The 13,755-nt window shown below is 38.2% G+C and overlaps 2 protein-coding genes across 2 annotated transcripts in view; one reads left to right on the top strand and one right to left on the bottom strand.

Moving 5' to 3' along the window:
* Positions 1-1,621: 1,621 nt before the first annotated feature.
* On the bottom strand, positions 1,622-6,970 carry dffa (DNA fragmentation factor, alpha polypeptide). Its single transcript, XM_079676007.1, has 6 exons — positions 6,743-6,970; positions 5,444-5,602; positions 5,187-5,341; positions 4,647-4,851; positions 4,044-4,168; positions 1,622-3,629 (listed from the first exon to the last, which is right to left on the bottom strand). Exons 1-6 carry the CDS (start codon positions 6,834-6,836, stop codon positions 3,417-3,419), a joined length of 951 nt encoding a protein of 316 aa, XP_079532133.1. The 5' UTR covers positions 6,837-6,970; the 3' UTR covers positions 1,622-3,416.
* Positions 6,971-9,040: 2,070 nt separating this feature from the next.
* The window catches only part of pex14 (peroxisomal biogenesis factor 14), a 49,010-nt gene continuing 44,295 nt past the window's right edge, over positions 9,041-13,755 (top strand). Inside the window, 2 exon segments of the mRNA XM_079679759.1 lie at positions 9,041-9,133; positions 12,161-12,211. Coding sequence (XP_079535885.1) covers positions 9,098-9,133; positions 12,161-12,211 — 87 coding nt within the window. The 5' untranslated portion in view covers positions 9,041-9,097.

Raw genomic sequence — 13,755 nt, 5'->3', positions numbered from 1 at the left:
TGGCTAATGTAAGTGTTTTGACCATACAGCATGTAGCCAGATGTTATCAGACAAGAATTTTGACACGAGTAAACATTCACACATTGTACTAAGCTGTGTACCATTCTGCATTTTTCCTGCTGAAGACAGAAACACATATTAATGCAGAAATAACAACAAAATTCCATGCAGTGTACGTCAGCACGTCTTGTCTAAGGAGCGATGACTGCTAGTCGTTTAACCCTCATACATTATGCAGCTTGTTCTCAGCAATCCCAGCTCTGCCCCTCTATCAAAACAGTCATTATGGGGTTCTTCAGACACATGAAATTGCCTCTCAATTGACACTTTTGCATTCCCCTGCTAACATTTCCTCCATCTGTGGCCCACAAGTGGGGCTAAAGAGCACACCTGAACGTGCGGCTATGAGAAAGAACTGCATTTGTGTTGATTTGATGCAGGGTTTTATTCATTTTCTTCTGGTCTCTTGAAATAAGCCAATGCCACTTCTCTGTGAACTTGTGACTTTGTAAAAAGCTCATTATGTTAACTTACTGTAGACAGGTCTGTTTCGCTGCTAACATACTTCGGACTTTGAAAGCCAACATAACTTAGCGATGTGTGTACTGAGCCATACATCACCTTGACATTTGTAAACCCAACAGAATCAAAGGCCTCAGGTCAACATGTGTTCTCTAAAACTCATCTGATCACATGGGATATGGTTTGTTTCCAGCATGAAAGGCCTAGAGTCCCAAGGGCAACCGGGTGCTTACAAAGAAAAAACTCCAGTTGTTACTTGAGCACTATAATCCAATCCACCTAGACAGTGCGACACATGCACAATCGACCGCTCTCGTACCCCACTCACTCCTAACTGTTCAGCCTAGTTGGAGCCGAATACACAGGAATTACACACACCGTGAAACCCATTAACCAATTCTTGGAAAATATCTAGCAGCAGCTTGCAGAGCTAACATACCCATCACTATGTTGTCCACAACTCTACAATGTGTGCACAAACCTACTATTTTGTAAGAGACAATATGGTGTGCTGAACTGTGTCGTTTTTTCTATGTCTATGGAAAAGCATTTAATTATCAGTTTCAATTTCATTTTCACAAAGAAGGGCTCCTAGCTTTTAACAAGTGCTATTATTTGGATTCATAATTTTAACCGCTAAATTCCTGTATTTACTATGTGTGTTTTTGTATTTCTGCTAGCTTTCTTTATGTGTAATCTGACAATATTTGTACTTATGAGTTATGAAACCTCTTATTTTGCTCCATAGCAGAATATATATTATCTCAATAGGAACTTAATGGTTAAATAAAGGATGAATACATAAACAGATGTTTGTGCATGAGAATTTTCAGTGCATAAATTGTCATGAATTTAATAATAAAGGATGAAAGCACTGTCAAATTCAGGGCTGTTTAATTTTAGAAAAATCCCTCCAACCCCCATTTAACATGTTTATAAAAGGCACCTTAAATCACATAATGTACACTCATGAAACCTCCATTCCAATATTTGCATGTTTAAAATAAATACAAAGTCGGAATGTGTTGGCTAACTGACACTTATCAATTCTTACAGGGTTGCAAAACAGAGTGACGGCTTAATAAATGACGGATCTTGATGTGAATGCACTACTTTCCTCTTTATTTTATGCTAAAGTACAAGCTGGTGATGACATCTTAATCTCACAACGACACAACAAAGATGATCCTTCCGCCTCATGTGTGTTCATTGTTCAAGAGAGCTCTGATGAAATGACAGGCATGACAAAGGCTATATTCTACAGGGTGAGTCACAAAGACCTGCACACCATCTTACACCACACAGCCAGTAGTATATAACAGTAGGTCTTAAATGAGCTCTCATCCAGAAATATTGGTTCTATTGGACGAAGCCATTGTGCCCATAATGTGTTCAGTGAAGCTTTCATGTATGAAGTAATATCATCTTGTCCTACTTTTTCACGATTAATACTGAGCTTTTATCAAAAATATATTTGGTTTTCTGCCAGAAACGTCTGTCTGCACTGTAATGTACAAGTTACTTTGGTATTGTACCTTCAAGGGTAAGGAGTTCCTGAGCTCACCATATTTTGATCAAATGAAGCATTCATGGTGAGTTTGCTCACATATGAATGACATTTCAAACTAAGGTGCACATACATGAAGAATGTGGTACAAATTGGAAAAAGGAAGTACCACATTTAGGCATAAGTGCATATTCATAAAACGGTGTATGTTCCCTAAATCCTGAATAGGGATACCTGTTATCTAAGTATTTCCACCACAATTTCGAAATTGTTTTATTCTAAGATTTGACTGGAGGTGCCTTTAAAATGGGGGGCCCGCCTGGCTCCCAGCTCATGTAATGAGGAACGCACTGCTACTCTGAATGTCAAAAATATCCTTTATAATTAAGATGTAAATGACAATTCAATGATAGAACATAAAACTATTTCTACACAAAATAATATATTTATGTACCATAAACTGGAGTTCCACAGGGTTTCTCTAGCAAAAGTAAGTACATTTCGTACACATATTTAGCCTTTTAAAATAAAATGCATTGTACAATTTGCTGATTTTTTTTTAAGAGAGAGCAGAATGTAAACAATTATACTGGAAAGCTGATTCCATAGTATAATTCCAAATGTTGGGAGATACACATTCATCAATAGTTATATGAGAAGTTTGATTTGACTCTCATGCCTATCCACTTAAAAAAGTAGCTGGCATAAGCAGAGTTTATCATAAGGACTTAGAACAGGAGGAAAGAGCTAGCCTGGCTGTGAAGTTAACACAATCTGCCCACTAGCACCCCTTAAAGCTCATTACTTAACATGTGATATCTCAATTGTTAAATCAAACAATGGGGCAATATTTGCAGGGCAATATTAGGGCTATTTCTTGCTGTTCACCCACAGTTGTTTCCAGGAGTATTGTCACCGCAGTGAGATTGCAAGGCATCGAGCAGGGACTGAAATAATATGTTAAAATTGAGCTTACATGGTGCTAGTAGCTTTAATTGCTTACCTTTGGAAGGAGCCAGGCAAGCTATTCCTGTTTCCAGTCCTTATGCTAAGCTAAACTAGCTTTGACTTGTCATGGATGTGTTGACCTGTGATTAATTTCACAGCATGACACTAATCACAATATGGAGTAAATAGAGAGGTGAAGCCAGTGGTTAGCGCTAGCATCTCTTTGATGAACATTGCTTGTGCAAATGACTGTGCTGCTTCTGCTTGAGGAAAAAATAATTCAAGTGGTTTGCAAGTTTTCACAAAGTAAAGCAAATGTCAACATCATTAACATTAATGGATTCCAGCATTATGGATACTATGAGAAATATCCCATTCTTCTGACCCTGAGGCAGGTAGTGTGATTTCTTATCAGTCTCTTCTCAGGTGAAGCCTCGGCCTAGTTGCTGCCTTGGGATGGCGTTTCTGCAGCTTCCTCCGCGCTGTGCACACCGCTGTCCAGCTGTGCGTTGCTCCTGATAGACTGCACGGCCTGGACCTGCTGGAGACGTCCTGTCAGCTCTGCCTCGCAGGCCTGCAACAGCACAGAAGTCCTCGTTCTGTCCCAGCCCAGCACCTGCTCCATCGCTTCCACCCCTCTGGTAACTACCATCTAAAAAACACATTAGGAGGCTTCATTTTTAGATACATATAGAAAGATAATGCAATCCAATCAGACATCCCTGTAATAAATCCTATCCTTTGTGACTCTTATAATGTTCAGTTTTTGTTGACACTGTGAGAGTAGAGCCGAGGGAGTAGTTAGTGGTGTTTGTGCACTGAACTCTATACCAGTGAAAGGTGCTTCTAATATTTAGCTTTCTTTATGTATTCAAATAGGGGTTGACAAAATCTTAGCTTAGCATTTTAGTTCAAGTGAATGCCCTTTAGGACTTTAAGACAGAGTCACTTATAAAGTATGAATGTGTTGTGTCAGGACTTGCAGCTTTCCGTAATTTTTAAAAGAGACTTATTAAGGCATGTTAAAGCACACACTGTAGAAGTGTTGAGTCTCTGAGAGCATTACCTGCAGATCCTCAGTGGAGAGTCTGGTCTCTGGGCTTGTTTTTCCTTTCAGGACCATCAGTGTCCTGGATATGAATCCGGATGCAGAGTCCACCTCCATCCCATCCACCTCCACTTCTACAGCCCCTGACACATTAAAATGGATTCTCTTTCAGGATAATTGGTTGTATAAGGACATTTTTTGAATAAATTTCTTTGAGAGGTGGGATTATTTAGCAGCAACAATGGTTCCACCTAGTGGCTATAAAGCAAAGGCATAGCTCTTATCTTATAAGCCCTCTAAATACAAAGTTACATCTGACAAAATAAACTCTGCTCTGAAAGAAATAACAACAATGAAAAACATTTTTCATTAATTATCTTAACTATTTGATTTTAGGGGCTTGAATAAATTGAAAATGATAGCTTTTCCTAGAACCACTATTGCTGTGAAATACTCTCTTCATTAACCAAACTGTGAAATACATAGACAACTCATCACACAGCATGAGAAAGCCACAGTATAAAAGGTTTTAACCAGGAATTATATTATAATACAATAGTCTTTTTTAAATAAATTCCGTATTGTAAAAATGAAAACCACCCCGCAATGACACAGCCTTACCTTCCTGGCTGGCCTGGCTTGACGATTCCTGCTGTCCTTCTTCTTTCTCCGCAGCTTTAAGGTAGAGCTGGAGCAACTCTTTGGACTGCCTCTCCTCCTCTCGTCGGTCCAAAACGCCCTGCAGTGTGTGCTGAAGGTCCTCGGCCTTCTTTTCCTTGAAGCCCAGAGCAGAGGCTAGCTCGGGGCATGGGGCATCCACTAAGGTCTGGAACATCAGGTGAAACGAAGCAATACAATACTTTAACTTTGATAAAGAACACTACAGTTGGTCTATGTGGTGCTTCACAGCAACAACAAAAAGCAGAACAAAATAAGGAGGAAGAGAACAGAACATGTCAAAGTCAAGCCGATAAAATCTTCAAAAATGTTTTCTTTTTACTTATTTTTTTATAAAGATTGAATTCAGTTTTAAAGTGCACATGTCATATGGGTGTGTTGCAGATATTACACAGGAACACAATCAATTAAAGATGGAAAGAAGGAGATGCCTGCCACAAGGCATATTTCATCTTTTTAGAAACAGAGTAATAATGCTAGCACCTGTAATTCGGCCTCAGACATGAGGATGATGCTGGAAAGGTCCTGCTTCAGCTGCTGAGCCAGGCTCCACCAGGGTGCTATAGCACTGGAGGCGTCCACAGTATCGGCATCCAGCACCAAAGAATCCCTGGCCATCCAGGCCGTGCCACCATCCACTATAATGAAAAGTCAATTAGAACACAGGGATGTGCATTTCATTGTAAAATTATAGGAATTAGTTCACTGTGACAAATCTCAGAAGGAAGTAAAAAGCTTACTCCTGCGAACTGGAGACCATGTCTCTCTTTCATGCAATAGCATGAACTTTGTGTTTAAAGGTAAACACAGAAAGTAGGCCTGATCCTCTACTATCGTCCCATCATCTTCTAGGACGACTGAGACCGGCCCAGCGGGGCTGAACCCAAGAGACTCACTTCCTGTGGAAAGAGCAGAAATTTAAGTTTTTTTGTGAATATCCTTTATGACAAGTGCTGAGAACTTTGATAAACTTTAGCCATAGCCTACATCACAGCAAAACAAGCAGGACAACTAAGTTCCAGCTAAGCTAAATATTTCAGGCAGTAACAACGAACACACCATCGCACAGCAAATTACTATCACAGGATTCAAGCAAATACTGACCACTTCGACAAACAACTCAATCCGTCTAAGCTGTCACTTCTTCTTTCATCACAGCACAATCACTGCTGATTGTGCTGTTTACTCCAATCCAACATTAGGCCCTTTCTACTTGTTTGTATATTCTTTGTTAATGAACAATCTATAATTCAGCAATGGGTTTGCTAAACATGGCTCTGGTAGTATAAGTTACAGTCCCCACTGAGTCTGTAACTTTGGAAATCACATGTGAAGCATCTTTGTGGTGAAAGTAAAACTGAAACCATTTACTTGATTCATTAACCACAGTTTAATAGAGCAACAGTGAGCAGCTTTATTTTGTGTTTAACTGTAGCCTACTTATAGCCTCTGGTATGTACTCTCTAACAAAATGGCTGTAACAACATATTTCATTGGCATGTGTACAAAGGGTCAGGTTTTGTGTCTCATGGAGTAATAGGATTTAAAGATAGAGATAGTTAAAAAAAAAAAAAAAGACAGCACTTGAGACAGAGCCTGTATTTTAGGTTTATCAGAGTGTAAAGTATCCATAGCTATGGGCAACGCCTGCTGACTAGTGTTCCAGGAATGGGAGGACAGGAGGGAGGTCTTGCCTGACTTTTTCATCTTTAGTTCCTGCAAGTTTCAACACGATGTTGCTCTACTCAGCTCGTTCTTGATGCTGACAGATTAGCAAGACTAAACTGCAGCAAATTCCAAATGGCGGCAATGTTAGCCGAAACAGTGCTGACAATCATTTTACATCATAACATTTGTGTATAAGATGGCACAATTCAGTTTAGTAAAATATAGAACAAATGAAGTTATTGTGACTGCTTTATAGACTTATTGTGAGTATTCTCTTAAATATGTATAGTATAAAACAGTTTTGGTAATGGGAGCCAGATATGATAGTCACCCTTTAGACATGTTAACAAATTCTAGCCATTCTAACTTACCTTTTGTCTTCAGCTCAGCTAAGGAGGGAACTACCAACCCGTATGATTTCTGCCGTGTGAAATTGCACACCCTACACGGTTTCCTATCTGTCATTCTTGGCTTTATATAGAGAAACGGATTTTTCTTCTTTCTTCAAACTTAAAGCTGTCAGATGCGGACTGCAGTTCTCGCCTGTCTCGAGTTTCGAACACGGAACCGCGGCGGTGTCTTCTTCTCTGAGGTGGAAAGGTAGCGTCCTGAGTTAGTGTTGCTTCACTGCCATCTTCTGGAGAAAAGTCACATTACAGCTCAGATTTTTTTCTTTCTATTAATTTACTTACCTATTTTTTTTTACAATACCAACTATTTGTTGTGCAAAATGTGAATGTCTTATCATTATATTATGCCTGTATTGAACAAACACTTCCGATGGCATTTTAAGGTGAAAGGATGTCTAATTGTATTATTTTGTTGACACCTTGTTTGGCTATTTCTTTTATACCTTCTCTTGATTGCCATTGTTATAAACTCATGAAAAGTACTGGATGTACCTGATTTAGGCAAGGCAAGTTTAGTTAACACATTTAGCTAAAAGTAAATTAAAAGAGCTTTACATAAAACATGAGAAGTATTGAGATAAAGTGCAAAGAAAAACACATACAAGTATTTAAAAATAGTCATACAAGACCCAAGAGAATAGAAAGTTCAAACCATTAGCTCAAAAGGGGAAAAGGAAGGTATACAATTCAAAATAATAAATGTTACTCCGCCATGAATAGTTTGTTGATATAATAAAGGAATCAAACAGATAGCTGTTCTACATTTTTTGTTTGGGCTTCGGGGACAAAAAGCAGACCTGTTCTTTTTCGATTTGGTGGTTGAATATTTTCATGGACTTAAATTATCTATAGGTCTTTTTCTGCATAAACTCTGTGGCATTTCTCCTGTCTCAACTTAGTTCTGTACATACTGTTAGAGCCTGGGCCTGGAACACATTTAGTACTCATCTCCATTTTCTCCACAAGCACCCATCATCTGCATACCTGTTCTGCAGCATTTTCCTTTTACCCACTTGCTTTTAGTTTTTGCTCTATCTTTCCCTTCTAAGACAAATGATTGTAAACCCTGATTAACAATTAACTCGGACTTTAGTTACATTTTCGTTTTTGCACTTATAAATTGGTTGTTGTAACAGGCGTAGTAGCCATATAATAAATAGTAAATTATGTTATCACACAGGGTCTGTCTTCAGTAGACTCTGACTTGAAATGTGTCAACTTCTCTCAGGAAATATTAAAACAGCATCGTCTTTACAGTCAGTGTAGTTAATTTCACTTCTTTTTAATGTGTCACTTGGTGGCAATAATGACGTTTAATGTTCCATTATTATTATTACAGCTTATATCAGTGGTACTGGCCTCAACTGAAAGGATTGTCTTGGGCAGGCAGATTCAGAATCAAGGCTGGATTATAAAACAGATAATGGGACCAACTACTCCCGGCCCCCAGACTGTCAGGAGCCTCAATGGCCCCAGATGACTGCTTTTTCTGTTGATTCAATTTGTTATGATTTGTGTAAATGAATGCACCACTCATGCACAACATATCTTTAAACAATATCCTGCATTAAATGCTGTCCCTGCATTATTTATCATACCTAAAGTGATCCTTTAATAGAATAAAAATTGATTTGAAAAAGTGCCCCCTTGGAAAAACCTGATTTTTATAACTATGAACTACTATTATAAATAGTAACTAAACTATTTTTTTTTTGGTATTATTATTTGATAACACACACTGGGCCAGTACATCTTATATTTTAAATAGCTTACTGACATAACTATTATTATTCATCAAAGTTGGGCATATCGTGCTTGCAAAGCAAATTCCAAGTACCTTTCATTTGACTTCTGTTTTCTCTGAATGTATATGTACAGTGCAAACGAAAAAATATAAAAAAATCAGTCAAACCCTTAGAGTGAGGATCTCTTAAAACGGTTATCTAATTTGCCCAAAGACCAAGTATAAAGTATAATAAGAAAATGGCTGTAGGCTATCTCAGAAACTACAAGGAGCACAATCAAGTATTTCATATTTTAATTAAGTGGGATATCAGATAGGCAAACAATTGTAGTCCAAAACACTGATATAAAGGCACACACAAATTAACACAATGTTATAGTTTTATGTTATTTTTAGAGAGAGCAATCAGGACACATGCTATGGCATTTTCCTTGACATAACAAAAATAGTGTTTTTGTAAAATGATAAGATAAGAAAGTCCGTTTTTGTGTGATGAATATGCAGTGTTTAGAGCCTTCAGGAAAAGCAATCGAGAGTGGCTCACTCGAGCAGCCTGTAAGAAGACGAGGAAGATGGCATCCACCGAGCAACCTGATCCACCAACACAGGTCTACATTTATGCAACAAATACATTCACCTCTCATTGTTCAGACGCGACAGTATAATGTATTTAGATGACATGACACTTGAATGCCTTCCTTTTCTTTAGTTACTTTTATAACTGCTTTGCTAGTAAGAGGTTAGCAAACACTTGCTAGTTAGCATGCTAGCTAGCTGCTGCATCGCTTCAAAAGTTCAGACATGCTTGTGTTGACAAAGTGAACGCAAAAGGCCGACTTTATTCTGCTTCACCGTACGATGCTAAAATGTCTGTGTCTGTTCTAAGTAGTCTGTTTAACATGACCTTGCATAGTACGTCCTTCCACTTCAACGTGTAGTCTTTCTTTCTCTGTCTTATTTTGTGCATTATGACATGATGTGTAAAGGTCACTGTAAGCCAAACAAGCCTGGTGGATCACTCGAACCTCTGCTAACATTGACAAGCAGAAAAATACACATAAATAAACGCAATGCTTAAACATGTATGCAAGGACAGCTTTACAATTTGCCTCTACATCCACTGTTCATTTAGGCAAGCATAAATCATATTTTATCCAGAATGAAAGAGCATAGTTTAATCATTAACCATGAAAAGGCAGACTGAGTAAACCAAGAGACTGATGAAGCAGGAAAGACATTAAGTAAGGAACTGAAGTCATGAATGATTGTCATGCATGCTAACATTTGCATAACAATTACTTATTTACTAATTAATCAACTGGTGCATGAGCATAGCCATAAATATGTATTCCTTTTTATGCACGTGTATCGAGTTTATGTCGATGTATATCGTTTACTACTCTGTTTCTACCACGGATTTAACCACTTACTTGACTAGATTTGATTATGTCTGTTATGAAGTAGTTGTATGTGGCAATGTCTTTAACTCTCCTGAGTAGTTTGATGCTGTTAAATGTATTTTAAGAATTGCATTTTTTTTGTTATTTCGGCAGCATTAATTTGTGATATTGCTTTTTTGATGAATGATCACGGCAAATTCAATTATGCTGGAAGAAGTATTTCCACCAACAAATTTTTACTAAAGAAGAAGTATCAATTACCTTGTCAATTTACTTACACAATTTTACTGGAGTAAAAAGACAAAATTATAAGCATCAAAATAAGGGCCTTCTCCAAGTATAATAGTGGCATGTATTATTGTAATCATTATAGTTGGTGATGCAGTAATATGTACATTGTAATTTGAAGTACTTTTATATTTTGCACCTTATGATCAATACATTCGTATCGTTACTGTTGAAAATGCATCCAAACTGTGAAAATCAAAATTTGTAAAGTTACTAGTAAGTCAAGATATTAATCGGAATCAGAATACCTTTATTCGTCCCACAGAGGGGAAATGTACATTGTTACAGCAGAAAAGAGCCAAAGACGGCATGATGTTACCGAAGCATGCATACAAAAAGTACTTAAGATAAAAAAAGAAATTATAATAAAAAAAGTTACACATTTTACAAAAATACACACCCTGTAACAGTTCTGAGGATTTAGCAGCCAGGTATATATTGCACAGTTTTTAACAGCATATATACAGTTGCAAGAAAAAGTATGTGAACCCTTTGGAATTACCTGGATTTCTGCATAAGTTGGTCATAAAATGGAGGAAGCCACAGCTGTCCAGAAAAAACATTGCTGCACGTTTGAAGTTTGCAAAAGAGCACCTGGATGTTCCACAGCACTACTGGCAAAATATTCTGTGGACACATGAAACCAAAGTTGAGTTGTTTGGAAGGAACACACAACGCTATGTGTGGAGAAAAAAAGGCACAGCACACCAACATCAAAACCTCATCCCAACTGTGAAGTATGGTGGAGGGAACATCATTGTTTGGGGCTGCTTTGCTGCCTCAGGGCCTGGACAGATTGCCATCATCGACGGAAAAATGAATTCTCAAGTTTATCAAGACATTTTGCTGGAGAACTTAAGGCCATCTGTCCACCAATTGAAGCTCAACAGAAGATGGTTGATGCAACAGGACAACGACCCAAAGCACAGAAGTAAATCAACAACAGAATGGCTTCAACAGAAGAAAATACGCCTTCTGGAGTGGCCCAGTCAGAGTCCTGACCTCAACCCAATTGAGAATATGCTGTGGCATGACCTTAAGAGAGCGATTCACACCAGACATCCCAAGAATATTGCTGAACTGAAACAGTTTTGTAAAGAGGAATGGTCCAAAATTCCTCCTGACCGTTGTGCAGGTCTGATATGCAACTATAGGAAACGTTTGGTTGAGGTTATTGCTGCCAAAGGAGGGTCAACCAGTTATTAAATCCAAGGGTTCACATACTTTTTCCACCCTGCACTGTGAATGTTTACATGGTGTGTTCAATAAAAACATAAAAAATATAGTTGTTTGTGTGGTTTTAGCTTAAGCAGACTGTGTTTGTCTATTGTTGTGACTTAGATGAAGATCAGAACACATTTTATGACCAATTTATGCAGAAATCCAGGTAGTTCCAAAGGGTTCACATACTTTTTCTTGCAACTGTATATATTGCACACATTGCACACAGTTGATATTTAACAACAAGAGGTGTGTGTGTGTGTGTGTGTGTGTGTGTGTGTGTGTGTGTGTGTGTGTGTGTGTGTGTGTGTGTGTGTGTGTGTGTGTGTGTGTGTGTGTGTGTGTGTGTGTGTGTGTGTGTGTGTGTGTGTGTGTGTGTGTGTGTGTGTGTGTGTGTGTGTGTGTGTGTGTGTGTGTGTGTGTGTGTGTGTGTGTGTGTGTGTGTGTGTGTGTGTGTGTGTGTGTGTGGGGGGGTGTCTACTAGGGGCCGTGCTGGTTATATAGTCTGACCGCTGCAGGAAGGAAGGACCTTGTATGGGAGTAGAAGTATACAGTTGCACACAATACTCAAGTAAAGCAAATGTATTTAAAATTGTACAGTTCTGGATACATTTTCTTAATAATTTTCCACAACAGCTGCTATTTGATCACTGCTTCCAAAAACCAGCATAGCTTCCATCCTCCAGTAGATGGCAGTCTAATACAAGTGTTTGTTTATCCCCTCAGCCTGGCCTCCCGCTTGGAGATGATACGGCGGCCCCCCCCAGAGAAGCACTGGTAAGAATTCAGTGTTTTATACAAATAACTTGACTAATAACCACAATGTTGAAAACTAATTTTAGAATGGCTAATTAATATAAGTGCATATAAAATGATAGGCATTGCAGGTGAGATCAAATGATACTCACATTTAATTTAATCCCATTCCCATGTAAAAAAAACAAACATGTGTATTATTTATGGCTTCTAAATATTGATGAATGTTGCATGCCATGATTGTCAACCAAGTACTAATTGTGTGCTTTCCAATGAAACCAGCTGTTTGGAGAGAATGAATGTCAAGATACACTATGCAATTGATAACACATAGTTGAGAATCAGTCGACTTTTTTATGATCTAGTAAATTCAATAAGTTGGTACTCTTTTTTTAATTTTTTATTAGCAAAATAATTATCTTCACTACCAGATTATATTACCCAAACCCCAGTGAGATCAAGTGGTGAAGCCTTCCAATTAGCTGACATTCACTTTAGCACCACTCTGATGTCCCCAAGTCAATAATGAGATTGTACTCTAGGTTCCTTGTCTTTAGAGGAAAAAGGTCTATTTTAGCTTTAACATTGCTTTAATCATGTCTAGCACAACACTTTTACTACATATCTATTTCATTTTTAGCCCATTGTTTCAAGAGTGGGTCATCAGCCACAGTTTGATCCAATTTTTTTAATTGTCTCTAGGTCACCAATAGAAAGAAGAAAAAAAAATGAACTATAGACTTTGTATAGTAGCCTCAAAAACAGATTCAAAGAAAGTCAGTCAATTCATTCTTAAAGATGTAGACTGCAGTAAAATAATATTTTAATTTCCTTGCATCCCACTTTCTGTAAATATTGCTCAATTGCTGCATTACAGTAGTACATCATATTAATATTCAGCTATAAGAAATATTCACATGATTGTTGTCCCCCCTTTATCTCAGGGTCTCTCGACTCTTCATAAGTTCTCTAAGTTGTAAATACATTTCTCCGTAATGTGTGAATGGAAGTGTTCATTACACGTTGCTCGCATCAAGTGATGACAATGATTATAGCCGGGACTGTCTTATCGCTAAGTGGGATGGAATACATCACAGGTGCATTCACTGTCCTTGTATGGACATAGCATCCAGGTTACAGGAGTGCTGCATTGTTCAGTCTACATGTCTCAATGTCATTCACCACCATTCACTCTTCATCCTCCCCCCATCATCCCTTCATGCCAAGGCTAATTTAATCCTGGGGTTATTGATTGTGGGAGCATTCTCCGAGGCTTTCTTTCAATTTACTTCAATTTCATCATCCCAGTGCGCTTCGAGACTGCCTCCTCAAAAAGGGAAGAAATTCTTGTTATGAGGGTCCTGATTCGAGACTGGTTGACAAGTCTCCCCGCACCACCACCACCCTCACTTCCAAGCCCTTTTCTCCTTTCTCGTTTTGATGAGCTGCTCTTTCCCAGTTAAGTGGATTATTACAGTAGGGATAATTCTTGTCACATGGCATTATTTGGATGAGGTGAATAATTGAAATTTATGTCTGAAAGGATTGTATCTGGATGAGAGGAA

The sequence above is a fragment of the Notothenia rossii genome (genome assembly GCF_949606895.1).
Source record: "Notothenia rossii genome assembly, chromosome: 4".
NCBI classification, from domain to species: Eukaryota; Metazoa; Chordata; class Actinopteri; order Perciformes; family Nototheniidae; genus Notothenia; species Notothenia rossii.
Note: the sequence above shows the minus strand (reverse complement) of the source record. Positions and strands in the feature narration are given on the sequence as shown.